At 43.1% G+C, this 17,850-nt stretch overlaps 1 protein-coding gene across 1 annotated transcript in view; it reads left to right on the top strand.

Annotated features, from left to right (window-relative positions):
- Positions 1-17,850, top strand: part of FBXO15 (F-box protein 15) — a gene marked incomplete at its 5' end in the record, with an annotated part of 48,994 nt that overhangs the window by 6,826 nt on the left and 24,318 nt on the right. The window contains 6 exons of the mRNA XM_081096549.1: positions 9,203-9,307; positions 11,849-12,091; positions 12,624-12,833; positions 13,445-13,571; positions 14,944-15,026; positions 16,103-16,245. Coding sequence (XP_080952675.1) covers positions 9,203-9,307; positions 11,849-12,091; positions 12,624-12,833; positions 13,445-13,571; positions 14,944-15,026; positions 16,103-16,245 — 911 coding nt within the window. The remainder of the gene's footprint in view (positions 1-9,202; positions 9,308-11,848; positions 12,092-12,623; positions 12,834-13,444; positions 13,572-14,943; positions 15,027-16,102; positions 16,246-17,850) is intronic.

The raw sequence follows: 17,850 nt of genomic DNA, 5'->3' as shown, positions 1-17,850 counted from the left end.
TTTACTACCATTTTTTCTTGTTTTTTGAGATAGGCCTGTAGAGCTATAAACTTCCCTCTCAGGACTGCTTTCATTGTGTCCCATAGGTTTTGGATTGTTGTGTTTTCATTGTCATTAGTTTCCAGGATGTTTCGAATTTCTTCTTTGATCTCATTGGTAACCCAATCAATATTTAACATGCTATTCAGCTTCCAGGTGTTTGAGTATTTTGGGTTGTTTTTATTGTTTATTTCTACTATTATGCCATCGTGGTCTGAGAAGATGCTTTTTATGATTTCAATCTTCTTGAATTTGGGGATACTTTGCTTGTGACCCAATATGTGGTCTATTTTTGAATATGTCTTATGAGCATTTGAGTAGAATGTATATTCCGCGGCTTTGGGGTGAAGTGTTCTGAAGATGTCTATTAAGTCCATCTGATCTAGTGAGTCATTTAGGATTGCTGTTTCTTTGCTGATTGTTTATCTAGAGGACTTATCCAGTGCTGTCAGTGGTGTATTAAAGTCCCCTACTATGATTGTATTGTTGTCGATCTCTCCTTTGATATCTTCCAGGAGTTTTTTTATGAATTTGGGTGCTCCTGCATTGGGTGCATATATGTTTACCAGGGTTATATCTTCTTGTTGTATTGATCTCTTTAGTATTATGAAGTGGCCTTCCTTATCTCTTGTTATGGCCTTCACTTTGAGGTCTATTTTGTCCGATATAAGTATTGCTACCCCAGCTTTCTTTTCCTTTCCATTTGCCTGAAAGATATTTTTCCATCCTTTCACTTTCAGTCTGTGTGAGTCCCTTCTAATGAGGTGGGTCTCTTGTAGACAGCAGATGTATGGGTCATGTTTTTTTATCCATTCAGCCACTTGATGTCTTTTGTTTGGAGCATTTAGTCCATTTACGTTTAAAGTTATTATTGAAAGGTACTTGTTTGTAGCCATTTCTTTTTTTTGTGTTGCTGTTTTCTTTCTGAGCTTTTTATTTATCTTTTTACACCAGTCCCTTTAGCATTCCTTGCATTGTGGCTTGGTGGTGATAAACTCCCTTAGCCTTTTTTTGTCTGTGAAGCTTCTTATTTCCCCTTCAAGTTTGAATGATAGCCTTGCTGGATAGAGTATTCTTGGATTCAGTCCTTTGCTTTGCATCACTTTGTAAATTTCTGTCCATTCTTTTCTGGCCTGATGTGTTTCTGTTGAGAAATCATTTGACAATCTAATGGGAGATCCCTTGTATGTAACTTTCCATCTCTCTCTTGCAGCCTGTAAGATTCTCTCTTTGTCCTGAACATTTGCCATGGTAATTATGATGTGTCTTGGTGTGGGTCTTTTCGGGTTCACCTTGTTTGGGACTCTCTGGGCTTGTGTGACTTTTTTTCTTCCCCACCTCAGGGAAGTTTTCTGATATTATTTCTTCTAATAGGTTTTCTAATCCTTGTTCATCCTTCTGTTGTTCTGGTACCCCTATTATTCGTATGTTGTTTTGTTTCATGTTGTCCCAAAGCTCCCTTAGGCTCTCCTCCTGTCTTTTAATTTTTTTCTCCAATTGCAGTACATTTTGGGTGTGTTTTGCTTCCTTGTCTTCTAATTCACTAATTCGGTCCTCCGCTTCTCCTAGTCTACTAATGATAATTTCAATTGTGTTTTTTATTGCAGCTATATCACTCTTCATTTCTTCTTGGGTCTTACTTAAGTTGTTGATTTTTTCATATGTTTCTTCTTGCTTCTTGCAGAAGTTGTTGATTTTTTCCTCCATCCAGTTTATGCACTCTAGGACCCTTATTCTGAATTCTTTTTCTGTCATGTTGCATGCCTCTGTATTACTTAGCTGCTTTTCTGGAGAGTCCTCCTTCTCTTTCCTTTGGGGGTTTCTTTGTCTACCCATGTTTGATCTCACTGATATATCTAGACGTTGAGTCGTTCAGTGGCTGCTCCCTGAGTGGCAGTGGCTCCTTGGGCTGTGGTTGCTCCTCGGGCGGTTGCGGTAGCAGCTGCTCCTTAGTTGGCAGCAGCTCTTCTGGTGGGTGCTGTTCACAGCTGTGGTGGCTCTTCTGGCTGGTGGGGCAAGGCTTCACGTACAGCTGCTGTTCCTCAGACAGAGGGTGTGGTGCTCAGGAGGCTGCTGTTGCTTGGATCTGCTGTGTTGATTTAAAGGCACAAAATACAACACAACAAGGCACCACGTACCAGGTACTAAACACAAATATATTCATGATATTAATAACCCAAAATAAAGGTGACCACCTGAATTAAGAGAATTAGGAGATAAGGAAGAAAGAAGAGAAAAAGATAAAAGAGAAAAAAGAAAAGAAAAGAAAAGTAGGGAAGAAAAAAAAAGGAGTGCAAAAATGAAATTGGGAAAAAGGAGGGGGAAAGAAAAGAGAAAAAAAAGAGAAAAAAAAAGAAAAGAGTGAAAAGAGAGAATGAAGTAGAAGAGGGGAAGAGACTATGTATATGAGGAGAAAACTTTTATAGAACCGCCACTAATCCCAACAAATTACAGCATCAGCTCCCTGGTGATGAATGCAAACCAGAAACAACCAATAATATCAAGAGAGGCAAGGGAAAACAGAAGCACAAAAATAACCGGGGGCGGAGGGGGTGGGGAGGTGGAGGGAGGGGAAAAACCAGCAGAAAAAAAGAAAAAGAAAAAGAAAAATAGCCTCACAACCAGTCCTAAAAAACACACACACACACAGACACAACAAAAACCAACAACAACAACAAAAAACCAATATACTCAACAATCAAGCAAACAGCAACAAAACAATAGAAAGATAAAAGAAGAAAAAAAATTTTGGGTTAGTGAAGAAAGATAAGGGATATGTGTATAAGGATTTAGAGCAGTGGATTGGAAATAGGATATATAAGTAGGGTGAAATTTTGACAGGAGGTAAACAGAAGGAATAGGGAAAATCTAAAGCAGGAATAGGGTAAGAGAAACAGGACAACAAAAGGGGAAAAGTGAGGGAGAGGGTTTTAGCATAGAGGCAAAATTGAGGTAGGGAAAATTGATGCTAAAGGAACGATGAAAATAGAATGGAGAACACTAATCCCAAAATAAAATAAAGAGAAAATAAAATGGCACTTTAAAAAATGGTAAAATGGTAGCAGTAATAATACTGGTTAAAAATAAAAATTTAGTAATTAAAAGGGTAAAATCAGGTGATGGAAAAAGAAGAAAAAAAATTGGTTTCTTAGTTAAACGGTGAAAAAAGAAAAAAGAAGAAAAAAAAATTTGCAGTAGTGAAGGTCCTTCAGTTCTTCTACTCGTCAGTCTGGCTGGCCTTAGTCCTGCCAGGTATTCAAGAGAGTGTTGAATTTCCCTGCGATACACTGTTCCTCCGTGTTGTAAACCACAGTCCTGATTTTAAAGCAGGCTGTATTTGTGTCCCAGACTGCCTTAATTTGTATTTAGCTAAGAGTCAGTTTGTGGCTCAACCTCTGGGTGGCAGTGTTTTTGGGTTGGCCTCTGAGGCTATTGGGCCTCTCTGTCCAGTAGCTTGGGTTTATCGTCTCTATTGCACTTAAAACTGGTTTGGGGAAGTCCACTGCCCAGAGCTGGTTCCTTAATAGTTACCCGCTCTGTGTTGTTGCTGGGATTGAAAACTCTTTTGGCATCTTTTGAATGAAGAAATCCGTAATGACAAGAAGCTTTTCAATTTATTAATTTATTAATACTTTTAAATATATTTATTTTTATTAACCACAGAAGTATTAAGTAAAAAATATTGTTAAAAAAATCTAGTGAGAGACGTTCCTCAGTCTTCATACAGCACGTGCGTACAGACTTTATGGCACACCTTCGCACTTGGCAGGGAACTCCTGAGAGATGGTGTTATTTGATGGAGGAGCAATAGAGGTTCTTCTCACTTGAAACTTAGGTGTCAGAAACTTTTGTCGACTGAAAGTATTTTATCTTTGAATATGTGATACAGGTCAGCATAGAACTTTGAAGAATAGTAAATCACTTAAGAAATGCTTTTAATCATTTAAAAATGTACCATAATGTTTCACTTATATGTGGAATCTAAGAAAACAAATGAACAAAACAAAAAAAGACTCATGGAAAGAGAAACCAAAGTGGTGGTTACCAGAAGGGAGTGGGTGAGGGGATGAGTGAAGACGGGGAAGGGTAATATTGTGATCAGTTTGCATAGTGACAGGTGATTACTAGCGTTGGTGGATGATCACATTGTAAGGCATAAACATGTCAAATCACACCTGAAACTAATATTGTATACCAACTATACTTAAATTAAAAAAATTAAAAAAGTGTATAGTTTAAAAAATTGTATATTGTGTTGAATAATGTGCCCCACCCCCAAATTTTGCCTACCCAGAGCCTCAATGGTGAGTTTATTTGATATGAGGGGCTTTGCAGACGTAATTAGTTAAGATGAGGACATGCTGGATTACAATAGATCCTAAATCAAATATGTGTGATGTCCTTGTAAGAAGGTACGTGAGAAAACACACACACACACACACACACACACACACACACACGGAAGATGGTCATGTACAGGTGGAGCAGAATTGGAGTAATGTTGCCACAGGCCAAAGGAACCACCAGAAGCTGGAAGAGGCCAGGAAGGGTTCTTCTCTAGGACTTTGGAGGGAGCATGCCCTCCCAATACCTTGACTTTGGACTTTTGGTCTCTAGGACTGTGAGACAATATATTTCTGTTGTTTTAAGCCACCTACTTTGAGGTCCTTTGTTAAGGCGGCCTTAGGGAACTAATACAATTAGAAAATCGTATTTTACCTCTGACTACTGGTTTAGAGCCAGGGCAGTGGAGCTGAAACTTTTCTGCTGTGGAAATCTTTGCTGAAACAAAATTTTCAGCAGAGGTACAAAAATTTATGGCACAGGTGGAATTCTCCGATTAAAGGTGGAGCGGCATGGCTAAACTTTCCAGATTAGTATCTCCCTGCCTTCTGTCCCTCTGCTTTCTGTTCTGCAGAGCACAGATGCAGAACCACTGCATCAGCCTAACTTCTTCCTGTTTCCCTTGCGCGCACTGGTTAGAGTCATAGGACTAAGGCACATGGAGTGCCTTTCGCTGGAGCTGGAATGGAGAGGCAGGGCAGTCAGCATTTTTTCCCTTGGTGAATTTGTTACCCTCTGGGATCTGGAGGGTATCCCACCTCTCTTGAATTGGGTGCCAGCATGCAGATGATAGCTGATGTTTACTGAGGACTTGCCAGGTGCTGCTCAGAAGCACACGGGCAAGGCCAGGTGATCTGTGTGCTTGCTGGTGTGTACATCTCAAGTGTCTCCGTATTCAGCATCAGGCTACGCTGAGTCCCTGGGTGATGCCCTCCCCGTGCGTCCTAAGTGCTGCTTGTGCTGGGGGTTGAGGCCTTACCCTGTTCACGCCTGTCCATGTGGATTCCATCCTTCAGCTTCCATAGTCATTGTCGACCTTCTTTCTGAGTTCTTGTGATCCCTCATTTTGCCCCCAATTATTGCCCATGTCCTCTTTGAACGATAGTCCAAATATATCCAGGCAACCTGCTTGGTGGAAGGAACTGATGTTGGTTAAACTGTTGGTGAGCTGGTGAACAAAGCACAGACTCAGAGTGATGATGCGGATGAACTGAGCATACGGGTAAGTACGCTCCAGGCCTCTGTCCTTTCCTAACGAGCAGGCTGGGCAGGGGGTGGGTCAGAAGCTGGTGTGCATGTGGTAAAAGCAGCCGCTTCCAGATCTTTCCAAGAGAAACAGCCTATTCGCAGGGAGCGGCCTCTGCCAGCTGCTGCCTAGAAACAGGAGGCCGTGGGCTCAGGGACTTGCTGGGCTTTTCAGATCCCTGCCCAGCTGCCACTGAGTACCACTGCATTTGAAGACTGATTTTAATAAAAAAATATTTTTGGAACTTTTGAAAAAGACTAATTGCATAAAATATTGTACCCTATTTCATCAAATCTTAAAAGCCATTGAGGGTAAAGTTCACTATTATTTCACATACCACTAAAATAATAAAAAAATGGCCAATGAAGGTATATTCCTTTGCATGGGAGGGGTTAAACTGTGAAAACATTTGTGGGTGAGTGCGTGGTGCTTCTGCGGCCGTGACTGCCAAAGCTGGAGAGGGAGCCGGTCATCGCCCCTCACAGGCCAGCGGAGCTGTGGCTCCTGTTGGTGTTGGCAGGTCTGGCACACAAATCTAATGTTCCTTTCCTTTATCAGGTTCTGTTGTTGTATTATTGAAATTGGACAGCTAGTACATTTTATCTTTTTCCTTTTTATTTCCACTGAGTACATTTTATGGAACCTCTTTGCCGCTGGCAGCCTGTAAGGAGAGTGAGTGTGAGATGTTAGTTTTAGGACCCGTCAGACTAAGTCCAGTTTTCAGGCTCCTGACTCAGGACTCAGGTTGTCTTCAAAGCACCCCCCCCCCCCCCCCGCTTTCTTCGCAGAGATTAAGTTTCACAGTCAGTAATATTTGGAGCTTAGGAATCTGTTAAAATGCTGTTGTGGGGAATGGGCAGTTCACTTTGCATTGTGGTGATTTGAATTTTCCATGTTTACTTTCAGGAAGGGGCCAGGTGTCCAGTCCGCTGCAGCTGGTACCCCTCTGAGGAAGCATGCCCCGTGCGAGAGGCATTGCAGCAGGGCCTCCTCTCACTGCCCTGTGCTTCTGGACAGGTGAGGAGGAGTCGTCTGCCACTTTTTTGGGAGGCTATCAGGATGGAGTTATTAGAGCAAGTTACACGCTGCATACACCAAGCTGTTATTTTGAGCTCTCTAACAATAGAACTGTGTAGGAAGAATCTATAACCCAGAGAGTTTGATATGAGTCAGCAGCCTGTCTCCACCACCATTATTAGACTAGTTTTATGAAGCTAAACTTCTAAAAGTGATAAGTTGATTTAATTTTCCTTTTAAAAAATATTTTCGGAACTTCTGAAAAGGAAGCCTGTTCTTTAAAATTATTCACTTTCCAATTGATATAGACCCTTGAAAAAGAAGAAAATTAAAGTGTCTTCCTCTAACTCACAGGTGGGGAATGTTTGGCCCGAGGACTGTATAAGGCCCACGAAATCATTTGGTCTGGCCCTGCCAAAGCATTAGGAGTGAGTTAATTGAATGTTTGACCAGATATAGGAGGGTAATTTTTAAGTTGATAAGTTTGTATGTCCTGCAAATGATGTTATAAATATCCAGCCCTGGCTGGTTTGGCTCAGCGGATGGAGTGTCAACCTGTGGATGGAAGGGTCCCGGGTTCGATTGCAGTCAAGGGCACATGCCTGGGTCGAAGGCTCGATCCCCATTAGGGGGCGTGCAGGAGGCGGCCAATCCATGATTCTTTCTCATTGATGATGTTTCTATCTATCTCCCTCCCTCTCCCTTCCTCTCTGAAATCAATAAAAATGTATTAAAAAAAAAGAAAAATAAATAAATATCCAAATGTGCCTTGGCAGAAAAAAGGTTCCATACCCCTGCTCTAAATGTTCAGGAAGTCTCTGAATTTTTTAGCTTTCAGGATTTTGGGAACCCATTTTGCCACAGCAGGATTCTATACTGTGGCCTCAGCAACGAGATCTGTGGACCTTTTTTTTTAAAATTGCAATTTGAAATTGATGCTGAGATGCCTGTGGATTCATGCTGTTCTGAGATTTATGGAGTACTAGCTATATGCTAAGTGTAGTGTGGAGCCCTGAAGGCTTGGAATTATCACAGACATTTTACAGTGGAGGGAGTGAAGCTCACATAGTCTACAAATGACAAAATTCAGATTAAAACATAAGTTGTCTGATTTCAGGTTTTTGGTTGTTAGTACTATTATCATAACTAGCTCACTAACAGGGTTCATACTTTTAGTGTGTTTTTAAAAAGAAATGAAAAGCCAAAAAGTAAAAAGCATTAAGGATATCAATTCCAGCTTCAAACCCTACACTCTGGGAATAGAATCTGTCATACTACATCTGACGTAGTAATAGAACAAAGATTCATTCAGTTGCTCCTCTTTTCTCTGAGGATCTACCATTCTTTCCCAGTGTTATCAAAATTTTAGGAGGGATTGTTTCCCCATAAAACGTTTGGAAACCTGGCTTTCATCATAATTTAAGTGTTTAAAATAGTTAAAATCATAATTAGAGAGTATGGGCAAGCCCTTTTAAACTGGCCAGAGGGTTTGCTCCCTCCAATCCTTTATCCCAAGACACCCCCTGCCCATCTTCCAGTCCAGTACAATCTCCTGTAGCTCCCTTTGCCAAAGGTCACGGCCAGTGCTTCCTAGGCACGTACAGGGGTTTATAGAACCCTAAGGTCATAGAAACACAGGGGATATTGAGGATGCATCTCAGTATCATATTTACAGGACATATAAGTGAGAAAGGAAAGGACACTTGAGAAAACCTTAAGGGGCTTGGTGTTTCCCTGAAGCCCAGAGCAAGCAGTTGCAAGCTGAGGACCCGCGGAGAAGGGGGATGCTCTGTTCCAGCAGAGCTCAGTTGGAAATGCGTTGATATTTCCTATTTCACTTACAGTTTTTGTTTTGTTTTATTTATTTACTAGAGGCCCAGTGCACAAAATTCATGCACTCGGGTTGGGGGGTGGGAGGGTGGGGGGAGGTGTCCCTCAGTCTGGCCTGTGCCATCTCACAATCTGGGAGCCCCACGATCGATCGCCCCGCAGAGGGAGGCCCCACCCACCTGCCACAGCCCACTGGTTGGTGGCCTGGACCTCCCTCAGTGGAGACAAATCGCATCGCACCCACCTTGGCTGGCCTGTGCCAGTGGGTGTCATAGTGTGGTCATCCAGACGGTCGTTCGGCTGTTCAGCCATTTGGTCGATTTGCATATTATGCTTTTATTATTATAGATTTTTTTTTGAGGAGTAGGAATTCTGTATTTTTCTTATTGGTAGCTGAGCATCCATTCTGTTTCTTCTTTTATTTCCATTTATCTCTCCATGTAGTAATACTTCCATTGGGGAGATAGTGAAATGCTGCTGTGTGACCCAGTGTGGGAATGTGATAAAAGGGCTGGGGAAATTAGCTCTTTGTACCTGGGATCTTGGTGTTGGTGTCTGTCATAAGAATTGTACCAACCAGAGCCTTTCCACGGAGAACATAACTGAAGGTGAGGAAGCGGGTGGCTTTGTGTGCAGGACGGGTCTGTTATCACCTTCTCTGTGAAGGTGAATGGCCAGTAGTGTTCCAGGTACCACATCCACCTCTCTGATCTCCCACCCTCTCAGCTTGCCTTCAGAAATCTTGCTGAAGATTCTGTCCTACCTGGATGCCACGACCCTGCTGTGCACAGGATGTGTGAACAGGCGCTTTTATCACCTGGCCAATGACAAGTAAGGAGAAAGGCAACTGTCTCTGTTGTGTTTTGATGGAGGTCCTGAGAACTAGTAAGGCCGTTTTAACTAGTTTTTTAAAACTTAAAAAAAATTAATTTCAAGAGTATTTTTAGGCATACTATTTCAGATGCTTTACATACTTGTATGATACTTTCAAAGATTTGCATTTCTGTGCTTAAGAAAGGATGATTCTTTGCATGAACTGAAAAAGCTCAACCCTGGTATTGGTGTGGCCATTGGAGCAGGTGGCGTTTGGTGTGCTGGCCAGGAGCACCTGCTGTGTCCCGAGAAGAACACAGACTTCCCACAGTTTCAGGCAGCATGGGCTGGGTCAGACTGGTCCTGTCTAGGTTTGCAGGATGGTGGTAGTGTGCTCTGCTGGCCAGCAAGCAGATCCTGAATAAGGAAGAGGGAGAGGCCCTTCCCACTTTCTTGGAAGTTGTCCTTTAAAAATATGAGCTTCTGATGAAATTACTCTCATATATTTTTCTGTTCCAAAGGATAATCTTAATTGCATAAGTTGACTTACATTTATAAGTGTCATGGTCAGTCTTCATTAAAAGGACATATTAAGAATTGAATGGGTAAGCAACAAATGTTTTTGGAAAGTTAAGGGTATTTTCTAAGCGTTGCTTCTGAAGAGAGAACAGGAGCACATTCTGTAGCCAGTTACACTGGTGACTCCTGGGGGACACATTTGAAGGAGGTCTCCTTGGAGCCTGTAACATCCATGGGGCTGCCTCCCTGCCTCATGTATCGAGCCCACAGCATGAGCACCAGTCTCCCCATGGTTCCCTGAAACACAGATCAGCTGCCTCTGCCTCATTACTCGGGGTTTTGTTTTCCAGTACTCTGGGAAACACTGACATTCAATTGGCCCCCTTTTCTGAACAACTCATTTGAAGGTTTCTGTGTCTGACTGGGAGTGAGATTAGATAAACAAGCGTTGGCCTCAAATTCTCCATAGCATTTTAATAGGATGGAGCGTTTGCAATCAAGAGGTGAATGTACTCGGTTTTGGAGACTGATAAAAACATCTTATATGTGACCTTTGTATTTTATAAATAATCAGTCTACACAATACTTAATTCTAGAAGATGCTTTTATTCTTTTTAGGCTCCTCTGATGATAAATTGAGTAAGATAGCGTGGGACGGTGGTCTATCCTATGCGTGTCAGGCATAGATATTGTCACTGGAGGTGTAAGAGGTCCACCCTCTGCTTCCCCTATTTGTGCCGGTGTTTATTTTTGTAGGTGTGAGTGACAGGGCAGGTACAAAAGAGTCAAACTTCTGAGTTTAAAACAAAAATACTTCAAGGCGAAAAGTTTGGCATGAAATGATTTTGTGGGGTGAGAAGTTACTTGAAAAGCCCCATCTAGAAGGAAGTGTCAGGAGGAGTCTGACTATGTGAGTGTGTTGAGATATCCATGCAATGTCTGGATCCTGGAGGCAAGTTCCCAAGTCAGATGTCTGAGAAGTGCTTCTGTCTGCTGTGGTTGTCACTGAGTGCCCAAAGCAGTCATTCCCCTCTGGGCCCATGTGTCTCCTGCAGCCCTCCTGCCATCCAGGGTCTTCTGGTCTATAGGGGAATCGCCTTCTGCCCGCTGCCTCTTGGCCACTGGCCTTTTCATCTCTTTCTGCACTAAGTAGAATGTGGAGACATAAATCAGAAAATAATTAAATTTATTGATGTGAATGTCACCTTTTACATTAAGAAATGGATTTTAACCTCTGTCTCAGTCTCCCCTAAGAGCAGTTTATTTCTCTTCTCTGAAGCAGAGCACTGGCTGGGAGAGAGATGCCAGGCCTGGCTTTGGCTCCTGCTAACAGCACTGCTCCTGTGGCTTCTCGTGGCTTCCAGTGGAGTTAGAGGACCACAGACGCTGGGTCACAGATGAATTTAAATTCCAGAGTTGCAGCTAATCAGTCCTCTGTATTTGGATCAGTTATTCCATTTCCTTGAGCACCTTTTTGGTGTTATTGAAGAGGCCATGAAGCGGGGGCTGAGGGTGTGAGCTCAGGTGGAAGCTCTGTGGATTCAGTCCTGGTTCCACACTGTTATCAGTACTCTTCACTTTCTCTGTGCAAGCAGCACATATTCACTGCTGAAAAATTAAGACTTAGAAAACAAAAAGAACATGCAGGACAGTTGGTGTTGATATTTCTGTGTCTGTATGTATATACACATCTCCTTTCTGTATACACTGCTTGCTATTTTTCCCTAGTCAATCTCCTACTCAGTTATTGGTATAGGAAGGCCATGGTGTGGATGATCCCAATGTCATGCACTCACTCATTTTAACCTGACCCCGGGAACAAGCTTTGCCTTCTATAAGTGTTTCTAGGGTTGGTGAACCTAGGATACTTATCTCAGACTTCAGTTCACCTCAACACTCAGAACTCTTAAGTGTTCAGCTGGACACGTTGCTGGAATTAGATAAGTTAAAAATTATTGTGCATCTTCAAATTAATATATTACAAGGACAGGTAATGGCAGTGTCTTTTAGACTGTTTACTTCTTCCCTCTTTCCCCCCAGTTTTATTTGGATCAGAATCTATTCAACTGCCTTTTCACCTAAGAGATGTAACTGGAGAATTGATCCAGTAGAGAAGACAGTCGCATCTATGAATGCACTGTCAGTTGAAGACAAAGAAGCTGGATATTGGAAGAAGGAATATATCGCAAAACGGATAGCCTCTGTGAAAGCAGCTCTAGCTCAGGTCCTCAAACTTGTCAACCCCTACACAGGCCTCCCGGCCAAAACCAAGGAGGCCCTCAGGTACGCACGCTTCACTCGCAGCGGGCGCTGTGCTTTCATGAGTGCTGCTGACCTTGAAGAAGAACAATGGTGTAAGCTCAGACGATCTTGTGCCTGGGACATATGTGCACTTTATATTGTGAAGACCTGCCTCTTGATATTTGTGTGTGTTTCTGTGCATGTGTAAAATATATAGTATTTTCCTACTCCGTGCAAGTGGTCTCGAGTTTTTATGAAGAGCAGAAATAACCTAGTTCTATGCTCTGGTAAAGCAAGGGTATCTGAGGTATTTCTCCTGGGCAGGACCTTTATTTACTTATTTTATTACTTGCCTATGTATCACCAGTACTGAGAACACAGCTGTTCCTTAGGTGAGGAGAAAATGTTTAAAGGGAGAACTGTTGGGGCAAGGAAAACTCACATCAGGCACATTCTGAGAACTTTGACATTGGTGTTAGGGAAGTGGATGCTTTGGAAATGATAAGTGAAATAGACTAGCATTTTTTTGTTTTTCAAGGAGGCCAACATTATTAGCTTGCTTTTATTTCCCCAGAATATCCGGTCTCGGTTGGGTAATCATATTGAAAGAAAAAAGTGGGAAAGAACATGTCATGGAGCACACTGACCTTTACATAAACCACTCCTCTGTCATGGTCGTGTGGTATGGCAAAAATTGGCCCTGTCTGGCCACACTATCAACCTTAGACTTGTGCGGTGTGACGCCAGTCTTGATGGATTGGCACAAACCCCCCACCAAAAATGGGTAAGTACCAATTCAGCACAACTTTTGAGTGAGAACCTCTTATATGGAAATACTAGTTGGCATCACTTTGTAATTTAAAAACACCACCAGTGTATTTCAATTTGATTGTGTCCTAAAGACTTCTCTTTTATCTTGGGTCACTATAGAATAGGAAAAGAATAGGATTATCACAGTGTGATTAGGTTCCTCTTCTCTTGGTTATCTAAAATGGTTAGGGAATGACATTGTAGTTAACAAAATTTCCTGGATGATGGAACACATACTGAGAATCCACTTGATTGTGGCCATGTGCTGGGTGTGAGGGTGCTGGGTGAAGGATTCTTCCTCTCCTCCCCTCCTTGATTCTTCAGCTTCTGCTGGGGCCAAGGAGCTGCCAGCAGGAGCCAGGGGGAGGGAAAGGAAACCACGGGTGGGGCAGAAACTTGGGTGTGGCCATTTTGCCTTTGATTTATAATGTTTGTGTCCCTTGCTCCTCAACATGCCACTTATTAGCAATGTGCACGTTATTAGCATGTTCTTCCAAAGCAGTTTTAGGTACACTAATAACAGTCACAAATGGTGGACATGAGAGCTCACTTCTCTCTTTCCTTTCTTTGACATGCATTACAAAGACCTCGATGGCCTTCTCTAATTGCAAAGTACAGTCTGAGTAACTTAACTGACTCCACCTTGGTTGGCTGTGACAGATTCGTTAGGATCTTCCATCTGAACCCAGGCCTCCTGGTGGGGCTGTGGAAGGTAAGACTTGGGCAGCCTCGTGGACTGTGACATCCCTCCCTCTCAACCCCATGTTCACTCACATGGACAGGACATCACGTGTGCAGTCCTTTCAGACTTCTCATGAGCTGCATTCCATTTTATTATCTTACCAGCTTCATTTTGTAGCAAATGGCCCTCGATTCTGTGGAGGGTCCTTCCTGTTCTCACAGACGATAGGCTACCTTTACTATCATGGGCTGTCCTGTCCTCTCCAGGCAATTCATGTTCCTTTCTCTTTTTCTGTGTCCTTTCTTGTCAGTCTCTGTCTGTGCCTTTGGCCTGGGAGTCACTCCCACATGTTCCTAACCCTGTGGATGTGGCAGTGAGTGCATCTGCCCTCCAGGGAAAGGTGTAGGCTCTTTCCTCCCACCAGGCGAGGTTTCTTCATTCATCAGTCAGGCCAAAGGCCAGCTCCCTCCTCGGGGCTTGTTTTTGGGGCAGTCACCTCCATGAGAAGCATCTGTGCAATGTTCCCCTGTTCACCATGGGTTCCTCGGTGGCTTTGGCCCATGGATGTTTTAAGGTAGCAGTTCCTAAATTTTAATTCAGAGAACTTGGTGTGTGTTCGTGTAGGCAGACTCACTGGGACTGGACTTCAGTGTCTCTCTCTGCTACCTCTTTCTCTTCCCAACCTGCCTGGCTTCAGAGTCTCTCCCTCCCTGACTCTGGGCGAGGCGCTTGGGGGCAGGGCTGCAGTTTGCCTGACTGGAATCCACCTATCTCTGTGGGCCTGTGGAGTTATGGGGACTCTGGCTGATCCAATTGGCTTCTGTCTGGCCATTGGGTCACCTGCACCAGGCAGTGTCACTTGTGAGTTTGGGGAGGAATGGGTATTAGTTCCGTTTACAGTCCCATTTTCTGGGTCCCTAACCTGATGGATGAGTGAAAAGTTGCAATCTAATTGTCCCCACTGGGTTTGTCCAGCCAAGCAGGTACTCGAGAGAGGAAGGTCATGCCATGAACTTTAGGTATTTGTGGAATTGATCTCATGTTTGTGCAGTTCTTCCCAGAATTGTCTTTATTTTTGCAAAGAGCTTGAGACAACCTGGAACTAACAAGACCTGTTTCCACAATTACCAAGTGTAGTACAGTATTTTGCTATTTCACAAATATAAGGATGAGCCTCCTTTTACTGCACGCTCTGTGTGTCTGGGTGAGTCGTGGCCCTGCTGTCCATGTGACACATTCCTCTTACTAAGATGGCAGCACTAACAGTGCCTCAGCCTGAGTTCAGCTTACAGTTGAGGGTCTGCCTTTGTCTGCAAGGCGATGTGCTGCGAACTTCACCACGACCTTGGGAAAGATTAAACATTTCAGCTGAAAAGTGTGTTCTTACTAATTAATGTTTCAGAGAGCGGAAGAACTGGCGTTCGTCATGGCCAATCTGCACTTCCATCACCTCGTGGAGAAGAGCACGTTGGGCTCGGCCGCCCTGTACGTAACCGTCCATTGTGCATTTAGTTTTTGTAAAGTTAACACAAACAATTATAAGTTGATACATCTTAATATTCTGAGGATAGCTACAAAGATATTCTGTTCTTAATCAGCAGACACAAGCCCACAGGCATAATTACTGAGCTGTTACTGAGATAATTGGATTATTCATGAGTGCACATTTGCTTTATCTGTTCTGGGTTAAGGATTCTGTGCCTTGTAGAACATTATTTATAGGGCAGGTACCTACACTGCTGAAAGATGCAGTACGTCCTGGTGCCTCACACTGCACTAACGTGAGCTCTCATACCTTGGGAGGCTCACAGACCCACGGTCGCTGGCTGAGTCCAGCCTGCAGGTGTTTGCTTGGTCTCTGCAATGCGGGCCTTTCAGTGAATGTGAGGGTGTTCAGGTAGGGAACATGCTTTCCATTTCGCTACAGATGTCTCACTTATAAATATTCTCTGAAAAGCTTCTGAGTGCTCTTGTTACCTGTGTAGTACGGCTTCTTGTATTGAAGAATACTTTGCTCATTGTGACTCTGGGTCTTCTGCCCAGGTCCCTAACCTGTGGGGCTGTTGTAGGTGTAGTCATAGGTGCGCAGGTGCTTTAACGCGGGGCAGTTAGCACAGTGCTGAGCCACTGAGGAGCGGAGTTGCTGCCCTGGGTGGTCTGTGAATCCCGGCGGAGCTCACATCTCTGCCTGTCTTTTTTTTATGTGTGTTAATCCTCATCCAAGGATATTTTCCCATTGATTTTTAGAGAGTGAACAGGAAGGGGAGAGACAGAGAGAGGAAAACATTGACATGAGAGAGAGACATCAGAGTGGCTGCCTCCTGCCCAGGACCCTTCAGTCCGTGGGCCGATGCTCTATCCATTGACCCAAACTGGCTAGGGCTCTGCCTGCCTTCATTGAAGTTGGTAGGAGGAGCAGGGGGCATGGTGTTCCTGGTGTTGGAGGTTATTGGGGTTCCTGCAGGGGATTGATAGGGCTGGTGCTTTGAATGTATGCTAGTTTTTTAAAGAGTATTTTCTTTCTGGTATTGACAAATTCATGTGTTTGTTTTTCTTTTTAGCCCTTATGAGCTGCCTCCTCACATCCCCCTTTTGGATGATAGCCCTGAGTACGGGCTGCATGGCTACCAGCTCCACGTGGACTTACACAGCAGCGGGACCTTCTACCTATGCAGCACATTTCGCAATCTCTTTACCAAGCAAGGTGACACTGAGTTTCTGTTGCAGTTTGAAATGAAAAGGTTGGGGAGTACATGGGACCCAGTTTTGTATCTGAGTTAAGAAGTGCCCTCCTACCTGGCCGCTTCGCCCTTCCAGACCCCTGTGTCACCCGAGGACTTGTGAAGGGCCCAGGCAGATCTGATCCCTTTAGCTCTGGCTCAGTCTCCACCTTCCTTCTCCTCTTCCTCCTGAACATCCTCCACTCATCTTGTCTGCTGGTACTTTCCTTATCGTTTGCCTCATCGCATTCCCTCTCTTCACTTCATTGAGACTTATTTTATGGCTCAGAATACAGATTATGTTGGCACATGCTCCACTTGTCCTGAGGGAGAATGTATGTTCTGGTTGGGTGAGGTGTCATCAGTGTCAGGACCAGGAAAAGGTGGTCGAGAGTGCTGAAGTCTACTGTGTCCTTGCTGATTTTCTGCCTGCTGGTCTTGCAGTCATGGAGAAAGGAATATTGAAACCTCCAAGTACAATTGTGATTTGTGTATTTCTCATTGATGCTCTCTCCATTCTGGCTACTAGTACTTCTAGTCTGAAGCTCTGTTATTTCATTCATAGGCATTGAAGACTGTTATGTCCTCTTGAGCCATGTCCCCTTATCATTTATGAGGCAACCTTCTTTATTCCAGGTGATAGTTTTGTTGTGAAATCTATTCCACCTGATAAATACAAGCATTCCAGCTTTATTTTGACTAGTGCTAGTGTGATTTGTTTTGCCTCCTTTAAACCCATTTATATCTATGCATTTGGTCACTGTGCTTCTTCAGTCCCTTATGATATATGGCAATCCATCCCACTTTTCATGCTATTTATTTGTTGAAGAAATGGAATCTATTATTTGTCTCTACAATTTCTGCATTTTGGATGGTTGCTCCTAGTATTAACATGTTTCTCTAGCTGATAAGATTTAGGTTTTTCCTTTTTCTTTGGCAAGAATCCTTCATAGATGATGCTCTGTACTTCCTATTGAATTTATCAGAAGGATGTAGTATCTGCTTTTCTAAATATTAATTATATTAAGAACAATCAGTGGGTTCAGGGAATTCTCAGACTAGTCTCTTTATTATGACTTTCTCCATGATATTTACCAAATGGTTTACCAAGTAATGGGAACCTGTGTTCATTTACTTTTATTAGTGATTGTAAAATGATGATTCCCTGGTTGTAGTGTTCTTTCTATATTTACTAGCTAGGATTCTTCTGTAAAGAAGAATTTTCTCTTATCAACCATTTAGTTAACATGAAATATGTTAGTACAGGAAAGACAGGGGACATGCTTGATACTTTCTCCTTATTAATTTACAGAATAGTGAGTTAATGTTTCAGCAGTCTTCAAAGATGACTTGTAAGTTTTTTTTTGGAGGTATTGTTAAAAAATGTCATTTATGTATTTTAGTCTACTTGCACTCTTTATTCTTTTTTTTTAAAAATATATTTTATTGATTTTTCACAGAGAGGAAGGGAGAGAGATAGAGAGAGTTAGAAACATCGATGAGAGAGAAACATCGATCAGCTGCCTCCTGCACATCCCCCACCGGGGATGTGCCCGCAACCCAGGCACATGCCCCTGACCGGACTCGAA

The sequence above is a fragment of the Myotis nattereri genome (assembly GCF_964212035.1).
Source record: "Myotis nattereri genome assembly, chromosome: 8".
Taxonomy (NCBI): domain Eukaryota; kingdom Metazoa; phylum Chordata; class Mammalia; order Chiroptera; family Vespertilionidae; genus Myotis; species Myotis nattereri.
Note: the sequence above shows the minus strand (reverse complement) of the source record. Positions and strands in the feature narration are given on the sequence as shown.